At 38.7% G+C, this 24,332-nt stretch overlaps 1 protein-coding gene across 4 annotated transcripts in view; it reads left to right on the plus strand.

Annotated features, from left to right (window-relative positions):
- The window catches only part of FGD6 (FYVE, RhoGEF and PH domain containing 6), a 63,338-nt gene that overhangs the window by 23,643 nt on the left and 15,363 nt on the right, over positions 1-24,332 (plus strand). For all 4 annotated transcript variants that reach the window (XR_006417121.1, XM_044455529.1, XM_044455530.1 and 1 more), the window contains 7 exons: positions 4,799-4,955; positions 6,960-7,027; positions 7,123-7,153; positions 14,474-14,625; positions 15,666-15,822; positions 17,493-17,580; positions 23,759-23,809. Coding sequence is in view for 3 of the 4 variants with exons in the window: in XM_044455529.1 (XP_044311464.1) it covers positions 4,799-4,955; positions 6,960-7,027; positions 7,123-7,153; positions 14,474-14,625; positions 15,666-15,822; positions 17,493-17,580; positions 23,759-23,809 (704 nt within the window). In the remaining variant the exon portion in view is untranslated. The remainder of the gene's footprint in view (positions 1-4,798; positions 4,956-6,959; positions 7,028-7,122; positions 7,154-14,473; positions 14,626-15,665; positions 15,823-17,492; positions 17,581-23,758; positions 23,810-24,332) is intronic.

Raw genomic sequence — 24,332 nt, forward strand, 5'->3', positions numbered from 1 at the left:
TGTCAGTTTTATTTAATATGTTTTCTTAGTCTATTTAAATCACTGCTGGCTTTAATTTCTTGTAAGCTTCCCAGAGCCTATGGGGTGGTATTTAAATATTTAAATAAATTAATTAATCATAGTACCAGTGTACTAACCTAAACACTCAGGAGCTTCTTGCCTAAAAGTTTGTGTAGTTAATGTCTGTTGAATTGTCCCACTTAGGCAGAATGGATTCAAGAGGAATTTATTGCAACTACCATGTTTCCCTGAAAATAGGACCTACCCCAAAATAAGACCTAGTCTTATTTCGGGGTAGGTCCTATAATATAAGCCCTACCCCAAAAGTAAGACCTTTTACCAAAAATTATTGGTAATAGGTCTTACTTTTTTTGCTTATTTGCAGAGTGCCAGCTGGGTGCAGAGGGCGCAGTGGGAGGATGCAGAGTGTTTTAAGCGGATACTTCCTCTATGGACCTGGCTCCTGTGAAAGGCGGAGTGATATCAAATGCACTCCGCCTGTCACAGGAGCCAGCACTATAGAGGAAGCATGGGCTCATGCCCCTCTGCTTCCTCCGCTGCCAGTGACAGTACCGGTAGCAGGCGCTGGAGAGGATCGGTGTATACAGCTTTTGGCAACAATTGGCATGCAGAGCAGAAAAGTGCAGAGCAGCTGCAGAGCAGAAGAGTGCAGAGCAGAAGCGTGCACAGCGGAAAAGTGCAGAGCAGAAGGGTTTACACTAAATGTACATTTTGTACATTAAAAAAAATAAGACCTACCCGAAAATAAGACCTAATGTGTTTTTTTGAGCAAAAAAAAAAAAAAAAAGACAGTGTCTTATTTTTGGGGAAACACAGTAAATAGAAAGTTTGTTTTAATATTATCAGTGTTTCAAATGTGGAAACAAAGAACTATTTACTTGCTAAGGAGATTATTCAAAATGTTTACTGAAATACTGCACTGTGAACATTTTTGGGAACAGACAGGTTAAAAGGAATGATCAGAAATTGTGTATTCACTCTTTTATTTTTTGGGCATAGCCAGAACAAACCTAATGCTTTAAAACAGATCTTATCAAAAGGATTAGTGCAAGGGATGTACATGGAGAAGACTGTGCTCTAGTAGAGTTCTTTACATTTCCCAGGGAGGTGAATAATGGCTTTGGTACACTTTGTTTGCAATTAAATTAAATGGGATTTACTTCTAAATAAATATGTATAGAATGTTAAATTTAGCCTAACCTTGTTAAACTAATAGGTTGTTCCTGTGTAAATTTCAAAGATGCACGAACTTTGGGGCATTTGGTTTAACAGTTCCCATGTGCAGCTGTTGGTACCATTAAATATTAGGGTATTCTATGAAATCTCTGCATGGTAGCATGCCTAAATGTATTACAGGCTGTTACCTATTTTTATGTGCTTTGAGTGCAGTCCTGTACAGATGAGTAAAAGCTCCCAAAACTCATCCACTACAGAGCAGGAGGGTCAATGGAAACAATCTTTGCTTCCCAACTCCTTTCACTCTGAATTTTTGTAGGATGGCTGTTTTCATCAGTCTGCTGATTGCATTTCAGAGGGAGAGAGAAGGAAGCTGGAGAGGTTTTGGTGTACCTTGTAAACTTGGCCTTCCCCATTTTCTACCCTTCCCTCTCTTCCCTGTACCTACCTTTCTCCATGGATGCTTTCCTAGCCTCAGCAGTTAGCTGGTGCAGTTCTTTCCATGTCAGCCCAGACCTGAGTTTGTATCTCTGAGCCTGGACCTGGGAATCTGAAGATCCTATGACCCCTCAGGCAATGTCTAAGTGCCATAGAACTTCTCCCTTTGTTATTTTTTCTAAAATTAGGAGTCTGTATAAATATGAACCCCAAGAACATATTTAGCCTTTTCCAGGCATAATTGGCACTCCTAAATCTTCATTGTTTAATCACAAGTGCTTAAACAATTCACTGCTAATGAATGAGAGAAGGATTCTTCAGATTTTGGATTCAGTGGGAGAAACTTCAAGATGAGCAATTACTGCAAAATGTCAAGTAATACTTTGGTCTACAAAAGAGAGCTGCTGATATTACAACAAGGAAATATATTTCTAAATATATCAATTGTACAGGTGGCTCTCCTTTTTGTTAACTGCCTTGAGCTTAAAGTGAACAATAAAGCAGGATCTAAAATACATTTATATTGTGATTTTTTTTTTCAGATGATACATTTTCACATAAATTAAGATATTTAGGTTCAGTGAACCAGAAATGGCACTGTTTGTGTGAGACAGCTGACTCACATGCTATGACAGGGTATTCTTACTCAAAGAACAGTGCAGTGACTTAGTGTGACTTGTTTCACATGACTGTGAATGCAGAAGTTTCTTCCCCCACCTCCACCCCATCCAAAAAAGAAGAAGAAAAAGAAAATCCTTAATGTGGGGTAATGCTTGACGCAGTCATATGGGAGCATAGAATTTTAAATGATGTATATAACTTGGCATATTTTGATTAATTTTGCAAAAATACTGAAATGGCTTGTGTAAAATGGTTGAGGACAAAGGGGTATGAGAGTAGTGCTGTCAATAAGAAAGCAAGCATACTAGAAAATGCTTAAAGAACTAATGTGGTGCTGTGAGTGAACTGCCACTGTCATTGTGAATGCAGCCTGTGAACCTGGACCCTTTGGGTTAATAGTGGGTTCAGCAAACCACAGTAAACTTAACAATTAATTGTAGGTTAATTGTATGGCTTAATGAACATATAATTTACCATAACCATGTGTGAACTAGATCTTTGGCTGTCTTTCTGTGATGCTCCAAATACTTTTTTCTGGGATAAGGCCAGTGTGTTGTGTCTTCTCCCTAGAAAAGCCCCTAAATGTTTAATATTTCTGGAAAGAGTTCTGCCACCTCCCACTGCATCCTTTCCTTACATAAGACCTCAGGTATTTGTATCCTAGACCAGTATCTCAGAGCTTAGGTCTTCTCAGGGACTGGAATGGGTTTTAGTATTTCTACCCATCTTTCTGCTTTAACAAGGCCTTGTAATGTCTCTTACTGTTTCAGAGTAGAATTCACTTTTGAGCTTTCTTCCATATCAGAGCATAATTTCAAGTGTAGGACTATATCAATTATTGCAGGGAGAAGTTCCTTTTGGATCTTTGTTTTGACTGAAACTAGCTGAGACCTGGTCTTCCAAGATAGGTGAATAGCTGCCGTATGTACATGATCCATGACAGGCCTAAAGATGGTAATCAGGATGATGCTTCTACTTGGTAGAACCTTTGTTGTTGTTAGTCACGAAGTTGTGTCCGACCCATTGCGATCCCATGGACAACATTCCTCCAGGCCTTCCTGTCCTCCACCATCCCCTGGTGTCCACTTAAGCTCACACCAACTGCTTCAGTGACTCCATCTAGCCACCTCATCCTCTGCCGTCCCCTTCTTCTTTTGCCATCTATTGTTCCCAGCATTAGGCTCTTCCTTCTCCAGGGAGTCCTTCCTTCTCATTAGGTGGCCAAAGTATTTGATTTTCATCTTCAGTATCTGGCCTTCTAAAGAGCAGTCAGGGTTGATCTCCTCCAGGACTGACCGGTTTGATCGCCTTGCAGTCCAAGTTAAATAAGTTATAAGTTTATAAGTTAAATAGGCAGGGCGACAGTATACAGCCTTGCCGAACTCCTTTCTCAATTTTGAACCAGTCAGTGGTTCCGTGTCCAGTTCTCACTGTTGCTTCTTGACCGGCATATAGGTTTCTCAAGAGACAAATAAGATGGTCTGGTACTCCCATCTCTTTAAGAACTTGCCACAGTTTGTTGTGATCTACACAATCAAAGACTTTAGCATAGTCAATGAAGCAGAAGTAGATGTTTTTCTACTTTCTAGAACGTTTCTAGAGCCAGAGAATATATGATCAGCTTATTAGACTTACAAAAGGTTTTATGTCTTCTGCTTTTCATGGCTCATTTCCAGCAGACTAGCTCTGCACAACACAATTGTTTCTCCTGAAGCTGTCATTTTGGCTGAGTTAGTGTATACTCTTCTGTTCTTTAACACAGATACCTAGTTTATCTGCTTTATCTTCAGAATAAATTCACTTGATACCCTACTAAAAATTTTTTTAGAAATTATCTGACAGTGTTAGAGAAAGATGTTTGCTCATAAGCTCAGTGAGGCCTGCTTCTCTCAAATACCATAATAAGGTAGATCTGTTGAATAAGAAGTGACAGCACCCTGGGTTTTAGAAATATGGTGATTCCAACTGTTATCTTTTCAGTTGTCAGAGAGAGATCTCATCAAGGTTTTTAGGAGGTACGTTTGATTTGAAATGTATGCGATGTAATATATAATAAAATTATATAGATAATATTGCTATTAAGGTGGAATGTATTTTAATTAGTTTGTGTCTTGGAAAATTATCTTAGTCTTCTAGAACTATATTTTTTGTTGTAAAGTATGTCCATGAAGACATCACTTTCAAAAAAGCAGTCATCTACATCGTTCTGTAACAAAAAGAAAAAAAAGAGAGAGAGAGATCAGTACATGAAGAGAGCCTCAGCTTTCTCCTGGGCAAATGAAAAAGATGGATATCAGCAGCTGGATGAGTATATTAAGACATCCACCAACCTATGCAATCTCTGAAGACACTTGGATTGCCATTGTAGAAGCTGTGATACAACCATGGGTATAGTATAGAAAATTTCTATCTCTGTCTTTAGATTATGTGATTGTGTTAGGATTGTGTTGTGAACTGAATTTCTGTAATGAGCTGTAATGAGCTCTTCATCCTAAAATTAGGTAGAGCTGCAGTTATGATATATAGCACTTTTGTACCATAGGTCCTCAGCAGCAGAACTTGATGTTTCTGATTTGGTGCTGGAACATGTACATTCGGATGATGAAATAATGCCGAGAGATATGAATAGCTCTGATGAAGATGATGATACCAATTCAGACTCCAGCAAGGGAGAGTTGGATACACAAGAAAACAAGCAGGTAGGTAGGGTTTGGAATACCAATATTTATTTATAATTCCATTTCTGTGCTACCCTTTAACATATTTTCAAGGTGGCTTACCACAATAAGAAAAATACAGTAAACATTAAATACCAGCTAAACAACCAGTTATACATCAAAAGTTAAACTGTGAATGATACTAACAGCAGTAATATCACCACAGTGTCAACTGTGTAAGTAGCATTTATTGTGTAGCTGTGTAAGTAGCATTTGTTGTGAGCTGCCCTGAGACTTCGGTGAATGGGGCGGCATAGAAGCTTCCTAAATAAGTAATAAATAAATAAATAAAATTTATCTGTGAAATGGTATGATAGTTTTTGATCTCCAGCCAATATTTCACGTATCCCTGCCAGGACTTCCTGGTTGTCATTCTGCGAAGTCTTCAGTTCCCCAGTTCCTGAAAAATCACTGGTAACAGGAAATTCAATTGTTACAATTTTATGATAAACAGTCATTTTTTTAAATCTAATAATGTGCATGGGACATCACTGAAATGTTGAATTTAATAATTTAGGCTTAACTGTAGAAACTCTGGTATTTTTAAGCATACACAGAACTTGAGATGGCAAGCTTCTTTTGCTTTTCTGGTTTCAGCTTAGCCTGCTGTACATTGAACTTAGCAGCTGGGGATCAAGTATCCTAACAGCTTCTTTGATTGTTACAAAAAATTGTAATTGTAGATGAAATAAAAACCATGTATATATGGATAGCTATTTTTGGGTTATTATCTGTATGCAAGTGTGCTTGTATGCATGCACATACACCTAACAAACAGTTAGTAGCATTCACTACCTGAGACTACATTTTACTTTAACTTAATAGTTTTACTCTACTTCTCAGGTTAGCTATCATTCCAAGGGAAGTTACAACATACCAATACAGTTGTCAATAAAATACACTCCAGTAATTTTAAGTTGATAAAAATAACAGCAAACAAGCTTTAAAAATAAACTAGCACTTATTTATGTACATTTTAGGCTGCCTTTGAGGATAGAACACTCCCAAAGAAGTGTTTAAAAATGAAAAACAGTAAAAGCCTACTAAAACTACCATTCAAAATAGAACTAGAAGCCCAAAATGTAATTAAGAAAATGCAATGAAATACAAATAAGAAACTACAACTAGGATGAGAAGATGGCAAAGAAGTAGCCTGACAAACCCCTAATAAAAGCTCATTGCAGAAATTTTGGACCATTCCTAAAAAGGCCAAAAGAGTACAAAAGCTTGTATTCATCAACCCAACTGCCCTTAGCAGTGGGTAAGTGAGAAGGATCTCTGTTGATGACCTTAAGAGATAGACAAGTTAGCATTAGTGCTGTCAATACCAAGCCATAATTGGAGAACTGAGGCAAAATACTATCCTGACTCCACTTCTTTCAATGGATTACAGGTGTGTATTTAGAAGTTCTGCTGCTTTCTAAAGTAAGCAGAAATGGAAGCAACTGGCAATTAACTGAACATTTTTATGCTGAATATAATTTTATTATAGAACCAGGCCAAATAATGCTGTTTCCATACAAATGTACAAAAGGAAAGCTGTTTCAGCGAATCTGATTCATGATCACTTACTCACTTTTGATAATCTGGAGTTGTCACTATAGTATAGTACTATGGCTCTCTGGGAATACATATTAGATGTTTAAGGAAATAATATTGTTCATTTTCTTAAAAAGTAATTAAAAACAACCTATAAACATAAACTCCTACCAGACAAATAGCCTGTAATAGTAAATAAGATTGTACTGAATCATCACCTTTCTTGTTCCAGTAGAGCATGGACAATGGTCAGGAATGCTGGGAACTGTAGTCTATAGTGTTTGAAGATTGTCAGGTGGGAGAACTCTGGTTAGAGCAATAGGAAGTATTATTATAAAAATTTTATACATGAGAAACTAGGATTTAGGGCTTTTTGTTTATCAAACAGCTCTTTTCCACCTTCCAGCATATTTGCCTTCTCTTAAGAGTTTTTTTTTTAAATTTCAGATTAAAGCAGCTGGGAAGAAATCAAAGGTATACCATATTGCTAAAGAAATCATGAGCTCAGAGAAAGTGTAAGTATCTGTGGAGAATTAAATAATACATGTAGGCATATAAGTATATACATCTTTGCAGCTGAGATAATGGTTTTCCATTCTTTTTGTAATAGGTTTGTAGATGTGCTAAAGCTCCTACACATTGTAAGTATTTAACTTTGTTCATATGGATGTTTGATTAAAAGTTATTTTTTTCAATAAAAATTGTATTAACCTGGGATTATAAGCTGCTCCAAACTCTTAATGGAAACGGAGGTGCATTATTTTTTCAGTTAAAATGCAGCGAGCAAGAATACTGGGCCAAATGTTGCATATATTGGCGCTTGGAATGTGTTCTGTTTGGGGCCAAAAAGTTTCTAGACCTCTAGGCTGAAATAGTGAAATTGAGTAGAAGGCTGCTAGTCTGGAATGCATGTGCATTCCCTGCTGGGTCAGAATGCAGTAGAGCAGGAGAGTGTTCTTTCATGATTTGTTTTTGACATTTGAAAATTCTTCATTTGGTTGTCCACAGGTAAACTTTCACAAACTCAGAAAATGTAGTAATGCTATAACTTGTTTCTTGCAGTTTGCTTTAACAAATTGTCTGTTAAATAGTCTGTTGTGCTGGAAGGGAAAGCAACATACCCAGTGAGCTTTATGCAACTGTTGTGTAATTTTGTCAGAGCTTATATAATTGACACAGTGACTTTTAATAGTGCTTGAAGAGGAATCACTGTTTGTTGCCATACATCAGTTACAAACATACCTTGCTGGCATTTTTGAGCAAGATTAATTCTTTATTACCTACATTGTCTGAGAATTTGTCGATTTTGGTTTTGTTTTGTTTTTGGGTTTTTTGTGAATACAGATAAAGACATCTAAATTGGGAGAAATATGAATATGAGACTTGAATAATTAACTAGGGTTTAGCAATATAGTTTCCTCCTTGCTTGTTTTCAGTGCTACATAAAGTTTGTGGGCTTAATTTCCTAGGCAGCCAGGTTTGAACCTGACTGTTCAGGTTTTTCTTTCCTTTGGCAAAGTTCAGAGGCTGAGAACTGCTTGTCAGGTCAGGATGCTTTCATTCCACAGCCATTCTTCTCCAAAGTGAAAACAAAAATTATTCAGACCTTTCCAAATATAAAGCAATTTAGGGACTATGGAGTCTGGTGTGACTTTTTATTATACAGATTTTGGACATAGGACGCTACAGTTACCTGCCCCCACCTTAGGTATTTAAATGTATTTTTCCTTCCATCCTTCACCCAGCACATTTATTTTCCCTATTCACATCTCCTCTTTTTGTCTTCCTACAAATTGCTTGCTAGCCAACTGCCTGGATAGAGACCTGCCTCACTGGCAGATGGTGGCAAAAAAAAAAAAAAAAGGCACAGTGCAGGTGCCCAGTTTGCATTCAGGCTAATATATTGATCATAATGCATTCAATAGATTCAGATACCTGAGATCCAAGTCAACATTCATTGCTCCAGAACAGCTTCATTGGCTTTGGTGACATGTAACATTGAACAGTGACTTGACATTGTGTGAATGTCTCTTACACTTTCATGCCCAACATAATCTTTTCTGCTTAGCTCTACTTTAATCAGTGAATTCCACTTTTACAGAAACCAGTTTGTCATTACATCTGAATATGCAAGCTATGGTTTATACAATCCCTTTAAACCAACATTAGCTACCAGACTCAAACTGTAGATTTCAATCTAGGTCTATAAGAATTTGTACAAAAAGACGTGCTAACTCACTGTAATGAAAATGTAGTTTCCATGGAAACAACTGATTAAAACCAACTGCACAGTGGGAAGAAGTAATATAGAAACATAAGGCTTATTCATGTAATGCCAGATCTTATGAACCAGGACATTGGCTTAATTAGAATTTTTCTGGGTTCAATAGACTATGAATTACAAGCTTGCTATCCAAGTTAACAAAGTGTTCCTTTGTAATTCTCCTAGTTGTCCAATAGCAGAGCAGTATGACAAGAAGTGTTTAAAATGATCTATCATATGGTATTTGCTATCTACTTTTGATGGAACATCTTTTATATAGTAGGGTTTTATTAGTACTAGTATGTATCTAGTGGACTAGAAATGACCTAATGTTACTTGCAAGTGGATGTAAATTTATGAAACTCTGAAATTGGTTTGCAGTTCAAGAATGCAGCACCTGTAACCCATTGACATTAATTATTAGAGTAATTGAGCTTTTCCTGGGACTCAAGTGGGAGCCATACATGCATAATAACATGTGATGTGATTTGACTTTTTAATTTTAAGAGTTTCATACTCTGTTAGGCAGTATTTGATATGAACAATGATCTTCTGTTTAAGTATTAAAAATATGTTTTAACAGTTGCATGCAGAGTTATACATACATAAAATTCAGATTACCTTTCCTTAACTTTACAACATTACAAGCTACTTCTGAAATTCACAGCTCCATAAGCAGCTTGTAATGGATAGTGGAATGACTTGGTTTGCACATACTGTTTATCCTTGGATTATTTAAGCCTTTCTTTGTCAATGGTTTGTTGCCCTACCCAAGGCTTGCCTAGCAGATGACTGAACAAACTCTGAGATTTTTTTAGCCCCCAGAGTTTTCTCCTCCTTTGTTTACTTCCTCTTTGAGTGGCATATAGTAGTGGCATATGGAATGGCTTGGGTTTGTATCCACTTTTGCCAGATCATTCATAGTCTGGCAAAACAACCAGTGTGGTGTGGTAGTTAAAAGTGCAGGGCTAGGACTCAGGAAATCTGGGTTCTAGCCCCCACGCAGCTATGAAATTAACTGGGTGACTTTGGGTCAGTTACAGTCTCTCAGCCCAACCTACCTCACAGGGTCATTGTGAGGTTAAAATTGAGAGAGAAGGAGAATTACGGAAGCCACCCTGAGTTCCTCGGAAGGAAAAAAGGTGCTGTATAAATATAATAAACAAGTCAATGTTTCTGGGCTCACATGTATTGATACTCTAAGGTTAAATAATCCAGAGTCCACAACCCAACAACAATTGATAACATTTATTTCTGGATTGTTTGTCGTTAACAGACTAATGTTTGTTAGTGCAGCTGCATCAATCCAGAATTCAACAACGTCTGGGTTAAATAAGCCACATCTTTAGTGTTATGTGCAATCAAGGTCATTGTCTGTTAATCAAAATGAAGAAATGAAGAGCTCCATTGTGTGAGCAAATTCAATGGAGTGGAAACTTTGCATCCTTAAAAAATAGGTACACACACACACACACAAGACAACATAGAACAGGGAGCATGTAACACTGGGAGCATGTAATTAGTCTCACTGGGTATATGAAGTTAAGCCTTTTAATAACTGGATAAAAAGCTGATAGAAATTCAACTTGTTTAGCTTTTCCTAGTATTGAAATGCAGTGGTGGAATTAAAATGCATGCAGCTTTTAAGGCCACTGAGCCTTTCCATTGGTTTACACACCAGAAGCACAAGAGATTGGAAATAATAGTGGAGAATTCCTTTGCACCTTGCTTCCTGTATGCTGTGCTGCTTCATCATGAAAAATGCTGAAATGTGTGGGATGATGTTGATGGGCATTGCCAATTCCATCAGCATTACTGTGGCTGCAGAGGAGTACATGGTGGGGCCCCCATTGTGAAAGCGTTTTGTCCCTCTGCTTTAGCATATATTCCCATCATGATAGCTCACTTGTCAAAAACAACTGAGAGTAAATGTTGCCTGCCCTTGATATCAAGTAACAATGATTTTCCTGTCTTATCTACTCATATTACAAGCTAATTGTTTTAATTTCTATTGTGGGAGAAAAAGCAGACCACATAGTCTCAAGAGTGTTGGTTCAGTGGACCTGCAGTGATGTGTTTTGATTTTTCTCTTTGGAGGAAGCATATATTGTTCTTATGTTCAGTCGCAGGCTTAACTAGGGTGTATATGTTGAGACAGAGGGAAAAGAAGGAATAATTGTTGTGTGGCTTATGCCAAAAAGAGCTAGACCTCACTGTTATTACCCTTTGACTCTACACTCTGCATTCATGAATAAGGGCATTCAAGATAACACCAGTCTGGCTTGTGCAAGTTAAGTGTACACACATTCTCAGCATATTCTCCTTTTCAGTTTTCTTGCTCAAGTTCTGCATCTTATGTTTTCCTTAAAGTTCTCTGGAACTGCTGTGTTCCATCTGGATTCAATTAACTGTAGTAATTCTTTCACTTATTTCAGTGCATGAGGACAGTGTTTGAAGGTCATGAAACCCAAGGGAAGTAAAAAAGCTAGTTAAGTTTTCTGTTGCCAGTTGGCTTCCAAGATATAAAAACACTACATTTCCATATGAATAAAGCCATCTGTTTTCACTGAAATCTAGTGCTATTAAATCTCCAGTACCAAAAGGCACCTATTCCCATTCTTGCTTCAAGTCAATTAATCTTAAAAGAGCTTGCAAAGCTCTGCTTTCCTGCAAAAAAAGAGGAGTGCTAGCCAATGTTCATTTCCCCACCCCAGTGTGTGTGGTTTTTTTTGGCATAACATCTCAACATCTGTGCACTCCTTTACTTAATTGATTTGCCTTATTTACATTTATATATTTACACTTTGTTATACAGTTACTGCTTGACTGAGAAATGTGGATTTAACCACATAATAAAATTATTATTATTGTATTACATTTATACCCTTGCCTTTCTTCCTCTTAACAAGGAAAGAACATAAGCTGGCTTACAAGATTCTCCTCCTCTCCATTTTATCCTCACAACAAATACATTGTGAGGTAGGGTAGGTTAGGCTGAGATTCCATGACTGTCCCAAAATCCATCCAGCTTAGTGAGGACTAGAACCCAGACCTGAGTCCCAGTCCAACACTCTCACCACAGTGCCACACTGGCTCTCCAAATGGCACCCTGGCCCAGCTCAAATAAGGAGCTTAGCTTGTTTGAGTGCTGTTTTCATCTCTGATGTTAGGTTAGTGAAGAACATGTTCAGAAATGTGTCATCTTCTTTTAACCCTGTATCTGCCCTGATGTCTACAGCATGCAGATGTTGGAACTGCAAATGAAATAAAGAGATTGTACGGAAGAGCAATGCTGAGCAGAAGTGTATTCTGTGTGAACTGGGAGGGCAGATAACCTCCTATTGCTGCATTCAGATTTGCACAGGAATTAGCGTTGGTTCAGACATTGCAAATATTCCTATAAAAATGTGTAGTAGGTGGGTGTTCTAAGCTACACGAAAGGCCTTTCAGTGAAATGTAAATTTCCATAATGTATCCAGCTTTGCAAATGTTTCTCTGTATTAAATAGAAACACATATGGCAGGAGAACTTGGATTGGCATTTGTTACTCCTTGCAATGTGCAAGGAGTCTATGTGTCCACAAGTAAAAGATTTAAATAGTTATTTGTCATTTTCTCAGAGCAGAATAGGCTGAACAGTAGTATTCAGGCAAAGGTCACTGTGAAAACATCTGACAAGACATCTGGCATGCTCTTAACATATCTGCTAGATGTGGCACTGTAGCCATTTACCAGTAGCTCTATATCATAAGATGTTAAATGGAGGCCGAGCAAATGGCAAGCCTTTTCATAGAAACACAGAAACAAAGCAAGTCAGAAGGGGCCTCCTAGGCCATCTAGTCTGACTCCCCCAAATCCAACCAGCTGTGCACATGTAATCCCCAACATTTCATTTGGTTCCTCCCCATCATTCCAAAGCTATAGGGACATCTCCAGGGATTCCAGGTCGAAATCAAATAATTGTAGGAACATTTTATTTATTTATTTATTTAAAACATTTCTATGCCGCCCCCATTGCAACAAAGCCTCGGGGCTGCTCACAACAAAAACAAACAAAAGCATATAAAAATTACACAATAAAAATATTAAAACCCAGTGCATCTCAGCTTAAAAATTAAAAAAAACCTACATAATAAATTAACAATTAAAATAAGTTTTAAATAAAAAGGTCTTAGCCTGGCGCCAAAAAACAAATAACGACGGCGCCAGGCGGACCTCTCTGGGGAGCGCATTCCATAGGTGGGGTGCCACCGCAGAGAAAGCCCTCCTCCGGGTACTCACCCTCCTAATATCATTCACAGAGGGTTCCCGGAGAAGGGAATCTGTTTCTGATCTCAAGGGGTGGGGGGGCATATATGGACACAAGCGTTCCTTTAGATACGCAGGGCCCAAGCTGTTGAGGGCTTTATAGGTCATAACCAACACCTTGAATTGGGCCCGGTCTTCAACTGGGAGTCAGTGGAGCTGACGGAGAACTGGGGTTATATGAGAACAACGCTCAGTCCCCGTCAGCAGCCTGGCAGTTCTATTCTGCACCAATTGAAGTATCCAGACCATCTTCAAGGGTAGCCCCACATAGAGTGCGTTGCAGAAATCTAATCGGGAAGTTACCAATGCATGTGTCACTGTCACTAGGCAATCGTTCTCCAGGAAGGGATGCAGCTGATGGATCAGCCAAAGCTGAAGGAAAGCGCTCCTCGTCATCGCCGTCACCTGGGCTTCTAAAGACAGCTCAGGGTCGAGGAGCACTCCTAAGCTGCGAACCCTGTCCCTCAGAGGGAGTGCAACCCCATTTAGGACAAGGCCCAAGTCCCTCATCCTGAGTCCCGAACCACCCACCAACAGGACCTCCGTCTTGTCTGGATTGAGCTTCAGTTTATTGGCCCTCATTCAGCCCATTACCTCGGCCAGGCATCGGTTCAGCACAGCCACTGCCTCACCTGGATTGGTGGAAAAAGAGAGGTAGAGCTGGGTATCATCAGCGTTCTGATGATTCCGCAGCCCACACCTCCTAATGACCTCTCCCAGCGGTTTCATGTAGATGTTGAATAGCAAGGGGGACAAAATGGACCCCTGCGGAACTCCATGGCATAACTGCCATGGCGCAGAGCCATAGTCCCCCAGCACCACCTTCTGAAATCGGCCGTTGAGATAGGAACGGAACCACCGCCACGCGGTGCCTCCAACTCCACGCGGTGCCTCCAACTACATATCCACACTACAGTTCCCTGTTCCTCTGAAAGGTAGTCCTGTGAACGTAAGAAGAACCATGCTGAGTGAGAGCAAGTGTCCATCTATTCCAGCATTCTGTCCACACAGTGGTGAACCAGCTACCCATGGAATCCCACAAGTTGCACCCCGCACATGTTTGTGTTTCTCAGGAGGTGGTATACACAGGAGCATACTGCCTCCAACATTTGAAATAATACATAGTGATTAAGACTAGTTGTTATTGATAATCTAAGCCATGCAAATTGATGAACATCACTATATCCTGTGGATGGAAGAATCTCAGATGGAAATTTCTGTGCATGTTAATTCTTGGTGAGAACTATCATGCCCAGGATTTTATTCTTTTTTTTCTTTTTTCTTTTTTTTTGAGGAAACCATGACTGTTAAAGTGCTGCAAGACCAATATAACTTTTTATTCTTAGAGATGGTGTGTATGTTATCTGTGTTTTCCATTTGTGCTGTAATAGGATTTCCGGGATTCTGTGGCACATGCTTCCAGGCAGCTTGGAAAGCCAGTAATTGAAGACAGAATCCTGAATCAGATCCTGTACTACTTACCTCAGCTGTATGAACTCAACCGGGATCTTTTGAGAGAGCTAGAAGAACGGCTGTCTCACTGGTATCTATCTATCTACCTACCTACCTACCTACCTACCTATCTATCTATGCAGTTATATATTTCTTCTTATGAGTTGGTTTTCACATAGGGTTATTGATCTTAAAAAGAGGTAGGTTCCTAGTAATGTGTGACTTGTTTTAGAGCACAGAGTTGATTTCCAAAGAGAAGAGTCCAGTATGATATTGTGACTACTTTCAATCGAAAAATTTCATTTAGTCTGCAACTAGCTTGGCTGCTTTGGGCAGAGAGCAGAAATGAGAGGTACTGAGAGCCTTACTCTATAAGAACAGATCACTTATTACTAGATGAAGTAGATTCCTAGGGCCAAACTAGACATCTTATTCACATCATTTAGACCTGCATGGGTATATGAGATAAATGAATAACTGGAACCAGTAGCAGGTTTTCTATTGTATACCTATTGTGAATACAGGTATACAGAGGCCTGATGAGGGTGGAGAACATGATAAGGAAAAAAAAATCAAATTCACCCTTCCTAAGGTTCCTGTCATGATCTGGCTCAACCCCTATATTAGCTGTTTGTTTAAGGAAGAAAAACAACCACCCAAGGCCAAATGATGTGAAAAACATCATAACCAGCTTGGCTGCTAGTCTGGGGTATCCGGCGCGGATGGAAAGAGAGATGAAAAAAATGCTCATTTCTGCCATTCTTCTCCTCTTGTGATGCCAACTCTGAAAAGGTTTGCTGCAGCTTAAAGGGACCCTCTTATTAATTTAAGGGATGACACTAAGAAGTGGTGGTTATCCATAGGCAAGATTAGCTCACAGAGCATTAGTTGTCCTCTGTAGATTTATATTTGAATAGAAGTAGTCAGAAATACATAGCAAAATTGGAAAGCCCTAAACATGTTACAGGGTTTGCATAATAAGATCCATGGGTTTGGCACCGTTTTTGCAGGATCTTCTTGTTCTCTGGTTGAGAAACTTACGGAGACAGGCAGAAAAGAAATGAAAATGTGTTCCCTCTGTGTTGTAGTCTGTAGATCTTGCTTCTAACTGTTCATGGTGTTAAATTCTAGGATTGACCATCAGAGAATTGCTGATATATTTGTGAAAAAGGGACCTTACCTAAAAATGTATTCCACTTACATCAAAGAATTTGATAGGAATGTAGCCCTCCTACATGAACAATGTAAAAAGAACCCTGGGTTTGCAGCTGTTGTTCGCGATTTTGAGGTAATTAAATATTTGTAAGCATGTATGTCCACAAACATTTTTCTTTTGCTTTTAGCATTGTTTAACAGCTGCATTGTACAGTAGCAGAATACAAATTCATTTGTCTTATCGTTTGTAACACAGACTTTTTTTTTTACCTTTTCCCACTTACTAACCCTCTTAAAAATTCATGTGAGTTGAAGTTCTTTATGTTCCCAGTATTGGCTTGCTGTGATTTTAAAGCATTCAGAAGCAAAAAATATGAGTAACATCTAACACTTTACATAAAGTAGATGCCTCTGTTCTGTATGCTTCCTCTAAGTACCTTTAAAATCGATGCAAGAAGTATCTAATTCACCATTATAACCCAGACAGATATTGTAGAACACTGGTTGAGGGACTTCTGTATTCTTAAATGATTTGTTTTAAATGAAGTTTAAAAGAGAGAAGGTTGAGAGCCAGTGTGGGTAGTGGTTAAGAGCATGGGACTGGAACTCAGACGATCTAGGTTCTAGTCCCACTCGGCCATGGAGCCAACTGGGTGACTTTGGGCCAGTCACAGACTCTCAGCCCAACCTACCTCACAGGGTTGTTGTGGGGATAAGATGGAGGAGGAGAATGATGTAAGCTGCCTTGAGTCCTTTGAGGAAAAAGGCAGGATATAAATTGAAAAATAAATATTGTCCTTTAGCAACTCGCCTCTTATCCTTCATCTTGCTTCAAGCAGGGAACTAGAATAGATGTGCTACAAATCCTCTTCCTGCTCTATAAATCTGTGATTTATACGAGTCCTGCATCCACAAGATGTATTTTCAGGCACTTTGGAGTGGGTGGAATGTTAGAAGCAGGTCATAGTCCTTGGCTAAAGCGCCTTTCGTTTGGGATTAAATCTGCTGCCAAAATGCAGACTCAAGGCAACATGTCTCCATGGCCCTTTGCTTATGTTTTGCCTAGTTTATTTGAGGACAAAGCCGCATTAGATTTGTTAAACAGAAAAAAAGTAACAATTTGCAGTTGCCTATGTGCAAGAATAGAAGCAATAATACTGGGTTTATATGAGGAAACTTTCAGAACAGTGAGGCCACTGAGGCAGGAAGTAGGCAATGATTGAAAATGATGGAAATTTTTAACTTTGAAAAATTGTCTTGGGCACAGCTATAAGATGTCCACTGTGGATGGCATGGCTGTTCAAAAATAAGTAACCTTTCGAAAAGGATTCATGGGAAATTAAGAGGGCAGTCACTAGAGGCTAGATCACTCTGAATCAAACACAGCTGCCAGTAAGAAAAGAAAAGATTTTAAAAAATAAAAAAGCAGGACAAAGTAGGGAGTCTCAGTGAACAAGAGGGAAGATGTCTAGAGGCACCACATTGTTCCAGTTGCATCACTGCATGTTCGGTGTGATGGGTTTTCTTCTCAACATAAGAAATTGGTATTGTCCTTAAGGTTGCTTATACTAAAACAGCATGGCAGAAGCAGCAGCGTTGGATACTGCTGTTAGAAAGCAGACATGCTAAATAAATCTATATATCAAAGCAGGTTTCTAAATCCAGGACAGTCTGTGGTGGTCATCTAGTGGTATAAAAAACAAATAAGCTTTCCACCATACAGTAGCAACAGTAAACTGTTCAGTTTGCTGCTTTTAAAGGATGTTAGTTGTATTTTAGAATCCTGGGTGGTTTGTTTTTCAGATGAGTCCTCGCTGTGCCAGCTTGGCACTGAAGCACTACTTGCTGAAGCCAGTTCAGAGGATCCCCCAGTACAGGCTGCTCTTGACAGGTAAAAGTTAATTTTGCAACATAAAAGCCATTCTGAATATGTGGCAATCTCAGCTCATCAAAAAATATTTTACCTGACTATAGATGAATGGTGAAACTGTTTTGTTAGAAATTTTTCTAGGGTGGATGAAATGCAAAGGAAGCATGCTGTTGATTCTTTTTCATCTTCTGTTAAATAAATTTAGTTAGTGATAAATATCAGCCTATGAAGTTATACTATGTTTCCACAGCTGTTAGTCCTGTCTTGCTGTTCAGGATAAAACAGGATTGATTTCAAAAAGGGAGGCCCTGAAAACTGCTATAATGCACGTATTTTTCTTAAAACAAATGCTGATTCATGCATATTCTACAGTTCAGGTGATGTGGCTAAGATTATCAGTACAATTTCTGAAAAAATCTATATTCCGTCCATCTGTAAAACTGGTTTCTTTTTTATAAAGGAGTGTAAAATAGGGAGGGGGCTTGTCCTTAGATCTGCGGTTACTCTCTAAAATTGCACTTAAGAGGTGACTACATGGAGCCACTGAAGCAGTCAGCGTGAGCTTAAGTGGACTCCGGGGGATGGTGGAGGACAGGAAGGCCTGGAGGAATGTTGTCCATGGGGTCGCGATGGGTCGGACACAACCTCACAACTAACAACAACAAGTAAATAAAACTTACTGAAATAAATAGGACTTCTATGTAAAAAAGTGTGGGGTTGTGCCATAAGTTGTAATCAAATGGATATGGGTTCCTCTTTAAGGTTTGGTTTTTGAACTCTAAAAGGAAGGATTTGCAGGCGCATCCAATAATGCATTATGCAGGTTGCCAGGAAGAATACATATTTTTACATTATTGTTTTTTAAAGAGTTTTCTTACTCACTTGATGAGTAGATCTGTTATTCAGTTGTTCAAGTAACAGCAACAACAAAAAGTAATCTTTGTCTAGATCTATAAGAGTAGTTGAGGATGATATATAATTGTCTAATTGATGTGGAACACAGAAGCAAAAGTGAGAGGTGCCAATCTGTGGGTGTTTTCCTGAAGAAAATGTTGACATATTGTTCTTGTGTAAAAAAACAAACAAAAAAAAAACTGCTATTCCAGCTCCTTCGACCTTCAAGATGAAAGTTGGTCCCTGTCCGTTCTTGCACTGGCGAGGAACAGAAGCTACAGCAGTTTGTGGGCCTCCTCTGTCAGACTGAGGATGTTCCGGAGATGGTACAAAGCCATCCAATATTTAATGCAGTATGAATTGAGGATGGCCAAGGATCATTACCAAGGATTAAAAAAGTTCACTTCTAGTAAAAAGAAAATGGAAAGAAACAGAAACCAAACAGTGAACTGATTATCTCTTTTCTACTGTCAGTGAAAGAATAAAGTTGGCACACTTGCATAAACTTACGCTATTTTCTCTGGTTTTTTGCTCCCATACAGCTGTTCAATACTTATTCATTATTGTATTCATAATTAATAATGGAGGAGGGGTCACGCATTGTTTCATTCTATAAGTTGCTCATATTCAGTGAATCCAAATGTTAGCTGCTTTCTGTGAAATGAAACAGTTTTTAGTTGCCTTTTCATTTGCTGCAGAAAATTTAACTCCATTGCCAAAGATGCACAGAGCACTTTTTTTTGCTGAGTTAGTGAATTCCACACTTTTCAGACTTCCTTGCTCTGTTTTGTTTTCTTTGTTTCATGTTAGTGTGTTGGCAGGTCAGGAGTGGTAAATGTTGGTTTTGACATTGTTGCTTTTAGTTCAAGAGACTTTAAGAAACTATGGACCAAATTATATCAGAAATTATAGCAGAAATTATATCATAACTTGCCTTTCCTTCATGACAATACACAAGGTTTTGCATGCTGAGCATTCTTTCTGTGAAACAACTGTCACATTTATCTTCAAATTATGAATGAATGAATAAATAAATACATATATAGGTAATTTGCTGATTGTTTAGAGGACTGTCTATGCCAGTTGCCAAATACCTATATTTTGTATCAGGAAAGTGCAGTCTTTTCTCTAAAACTCTTCCAGACATGCAAAACTGATAAATACAGGTATATATGTGTGTAAATGTATATGCATTCATGTGTACATGAGAGCTTGTTGATTTTTGATGTGAGAAGCAAAAAACTCCATGTGGGCAATATGGAATCCCTGTAATAAGATCAGACAGTAATTTCTAGATAAAAATGGGGAGCTCCTGGCATAATGGCTCTCCTGCTTCCAGTTACTTTTGCTCTAATTCCAATGAAATAGAACTGAATTACATTTAACTGAATGCAGTCTGTATATATTAAAACATTTGTTAGGTGCAGCAGGGTATAGTAAGAAGTTAAGTTTACCTTTGTTTGCCATGACATTCTTCTTATAAAAAACATTTGTATCATTCAAATGGAAGTTAGGAAAACAATTGGAGGTAATTTATAAAATGCTAATTCAGTCTTGTTTCTCTTCTCACTTCAGTATCACAAAGCTTACTACAGGCAGTCCCAAGGTTATGAACATCCAGTTCACGAGCATCCTTGATTACAAACGAACTGACATAAAGCCTATTAATTTAAAAATTCTAGTTAGAGCCCTTCAAAGCTTGCTTTCTTGCCCCACCCATCAAGAGGGGGAAATCTGTCCGGCATTTCCTTGGTACAAAGAGGAAGCGCTGGTGTGTGAAAGGAAGAGCAGGAAATAAGAATGCAAGAATGTAATACATGAAGACGAGGATCCATGCTGGATCAGACCAAGACTTGTGAGACAGAGGGAGAAGCAGTCAAAAGAATTAAGAGTTAAGATTGGAGGGAGACTAGAGATATTTATGGTTTTCCCACTTTTGCAAGGGTTCCTGCACCCCTAACTCTTGCAAATGTGAAGGGCCAACTGTTTATGAAAGTGTTTAAGTGCTTTATATGCATAGAAAGGTAAAATATATGCACATGCCATGACAAACATTTGGCTTACTCATGCTAAATATGACCTGTACATATGTGATCTAACTTGCATACATTTTGGATTTAAAAACATTCTCAGGAGCAGAACTCATTTGTAACCTGGGGACTGCCTGTATATGCAACTGCATTTGCGCATATTTATCCTCTATTTCTATCTGCCATCCCAGTCCATAATTAGTCTGCAAGCACCTCGGGAAAAATTCTGCCTCTCTTGCTTATTTACAGTGATAGTGCTGTTGTAGATAATAATGCAGAAGATTTGCATTATGGTGATAGAAAGCAGGGATGTCCCTCCAGAAGTTATCAGGCTACATATTCTATCATGATTCACCATTGGCAATGCAAGCTAGCAGTGATGAGAGTTATAACCAAACAACATCTTGAGAGCTGCACTTTCCCCACCTCAATAGAAAGTATAGCAAGTTCAATCAAAAGAGCAGAAACAACAACAACAAGATCCCCATGTTACAAGCTTGTGAAAGTATGAAGTATATAGAATGGATGCTGAATTCAGAGTTAGAAGCTCTTACCCACAATGTGATATATATGGGGTTGATGGCTACTGGTGGTAGAAGTGACATTTGGCATACATCAAAGAGACAGTCTTAGATTTATTATTTTACATATTTCAGGACTGCTCCCAAAAACATGGAAAACCAGTTTTGAGGTGGAGCTCTAGGGAGCCCTGGCTCTGCTTAATCCCTGACTGATTGAATTTGAATAAGGATAATACAGTAGAGCAGCAAAATGAGTAGGTCTTCCAGTTTTTTTAAGGCAGTCAGTTATTTCTTTTCCTTCCGTTTACTCATATCCTTCACTACTTCTTCCTGTGTGCTATTATTATTTGCAACTTCCTTATCTAGTGCTATTTGTTTGCCGAAAAACACTTATACTTTTCTGCTATCTTCAACCAGTGTTAAAATCCTATTGCTACTAATGGGAGATATTCCAAGAATGCTACACTTGTCCAGGAAGAACAATGTAGAATTTTGTCCCACATGATTTCCCTTCCCATTAATGTAAAACAAATCTTTCTGCAACTCCCTCCCCCAGTATTTTTTGTATGTTGCTCTAGAAGATGGATGTTTAACTAGTCCCATGGAATCTTAGAAAACCACTTGGAATTATAAGCAGTTCTTCATGCAAGAGTCGCACAAACAGGCAAGCAGAAAGATTAACCAGCATGTTGTTTATCATCTCCAGATTAGTACATGATTTACAGAAAATTATATTTGTATCAGAGCATTCCCAAGATCAGCCAAGGCATGATCTGAGTGCACAAGAGATACCTGAAGCCAAGCAGGTCTGTGTCTTGTCAGTGCCTAGATGGGAGACCACCAGGAAACAGCCATCCCATCTTGAATTCCATAGTGGATGAAAGGTGGAGTGTAGATATAAATGCATTAAATAAATACATCTCTTCCTATCTTTATAAGATTCCCTTTGTAAGACTCCTTAAAAGTTTGTCTCTGCTCTGCCTGTTCAAGTCAAGACCTGTTTAGGTTTCGTGCTGTTTTTGTATAGAATTCAGCTAGATTCATAATAGCTGTGAGATACCCTGGCGGGTGCAATATCTTTTAGTCTGTCTCTCTCTCATTCCTTCTTTTCTTACTGGGAGGAAAGAGAAAGTGTCCTATTACAGGAACATGTGCTATATGTGAACCCAGCTACTCTTCAAGAAGGGATCAGAATGTTTTAAATACACATTTAATGATGCTAAGGCAGAGGGCTACTACGCTAAACACATTTAAGTCTTTTTGAAATTAATGGGTCTGAGGTTTTCTCTCACATAAGGAAAACTTGTCAAGCTATTCAAGCCATACCTCTGTGCTTCAACTGGGCCATCTAGTGGCAAAACACAACACTGAGCATAGACCAATACTTTTGTACTGTTTAAACATCCTCTACAATTAATGTTATATATAAGTATAATATAGTGAGAGCTAGAGTGGTTTAGGTGTTGACTAAGCCACTAGGCTAGTGGTTAAAGTGTTGGACTAAGACCTGACTCTTAGTCTACGCTACCTCACAGTTAGTCTACGCTACCTCACAGTGGTCTTGTTGTGAGGATAAAGTGGAAAGGAAAATCATGTAAGCCACCTTAGGTTCCTTACAAGAGGAAAATAGGCAGGGTGTAATGTTCTACAGATAATTATATTGAATGTAGTGGGGCTTGCCTCTGAGTAAAATACATAGTATTGTGCTGCTTAAATTTAGAATCATGTGTCTCCAAACTTAGCAACAACCAGCAGGACCTGTTTGTCAGGGAACATGTGAAAGTGCATTCTCCTGTATTGCTTCCTGACAGTGGAGTGATTGAGCCATTCTTGGCATTTACAAAGACTGAAAAGATGCATCTTTTCCATTTCATTTTTTGGAATGCTTTAATGTTTTAACCATTTTAGTGCCCTTGTATAGTTTTATCTTAAATTGTTATATATGTCTTAAAGGCTTTTTAGTGCATAAAGCAGTATATAAACGCTAATAATATGCAGACAGATGAATAAAGGTCATTTTTATGCACTGAAGTCATAATATAGCAAAACTTAACTGCTTCTGGGGTCCATATTTCAAGGAAAGACAAGCTGTGTGTGTATAATATTTATTTCATGACTCAACTTTTCAGAATGTTTGCTCTAAGAAATAATATTTTTAATAATGTTGTCATATTCAGATTGTATAAGGGCACAGTCCTATTACCTCTGCCCTTGATGCGTGTAAGCCTCCAAATTTGCAAGCATATGGGCATCCAATGGCTAGACCAAGGCATGGTGGTCATCTCTGCTGCCATTGTGCATCAACACATGCATGTTATTTAGACAGTCATTTTTGGCTGTCTAGACAAAGTGCCAAGGACGGAAGGAGGTTAGGTCACTAACTGGAATCAGCATATGGAGTTTGCCCCAGTCTTCCTCTCAATTTGCTCCCTGGCACACCATTCCCCTTCCCCGAGGTCCATTTGCTCTCTTGCAGAGGCAGTTATCATGGTCCTTTCCATAAGAGGAAAGAGGGACAGGACTTGGCTTCAGTGCTCCAATAGGATTGCTGTAGGATCTTGATGATGGGACTCCAAAGAATCCTGTGCTGCTGCCCCAATGATATAAGGAGGCCATAAGTTTGAAGTGTTTTTTTCTTCCAAACTTTAATATGCCATTAATTGCTACCGTGCTTTAGTTAATGTAACAGTCTGTGATGTTTATTGAAATAGTACCATTCTGCTGTCTTCCTTAATTATGCTTCTTTTTCTACAGATTATTTGAAGAACCTTTTAGAAGATTCTGCTGACTTCAAAGATACTCAGGGTAATTGCTTTTTAGTTAGTCTCTATTTTAAGGAGAAGTCCCAATCTTCTTGACACTTGGTTGGCAGGATAGATTCAAAGTTCTATGAAGGGAGTTCCAGCCTTGGTTTTTAGCCCCACCTTTTCCTGAAGCTTCCACTGCTCCCTAAGCACCTGCCCTGAATATGCTGGAACAACATGGAAGAGAAATTGGGAAATCAGCAGAAGTTGCTTCCTTCACCCCATTTCCATTTGTGGAAACCAAACTGGATCAAAGTCCATTCTACAAATTGAAAGATGGTCAGTTTCTTCCAAGCTGTGTTGGAACTAATGCATGAAACTCACTTCAAAGTAGAGCTAATGAACTGCAGGCCTGCAAGCCAAAGCCTGTTGCAGTGGAGCCCCACACAGGTCCTTGGGGTTCTCAGAGGGCCTTGTTCCTCACCCCACCTTGCCAATCATGTTTTTGTTTCTGTGTTTTTATGTAGTTTTTCCCTATCCTAAAAAGTTGACATGCCTTTTCTAGGGGTTACTTAAATAAGAGC

This window comes from Varanus komodoensis, unplaced genomic scaffold (assembly GCF_004798865.1).
Source record: "Varanus komodoensis strain SLA01 unplaced genomic scaffold, ASM479886v1 scaffold8, whole genome shotgun sequence".
NCBI classification, from domain to species: Eukaryota; Metazoa; Chordata; class Lepidosauria; order Squamata; family Varanidae; genus Varanus; species Varanus komodoensis.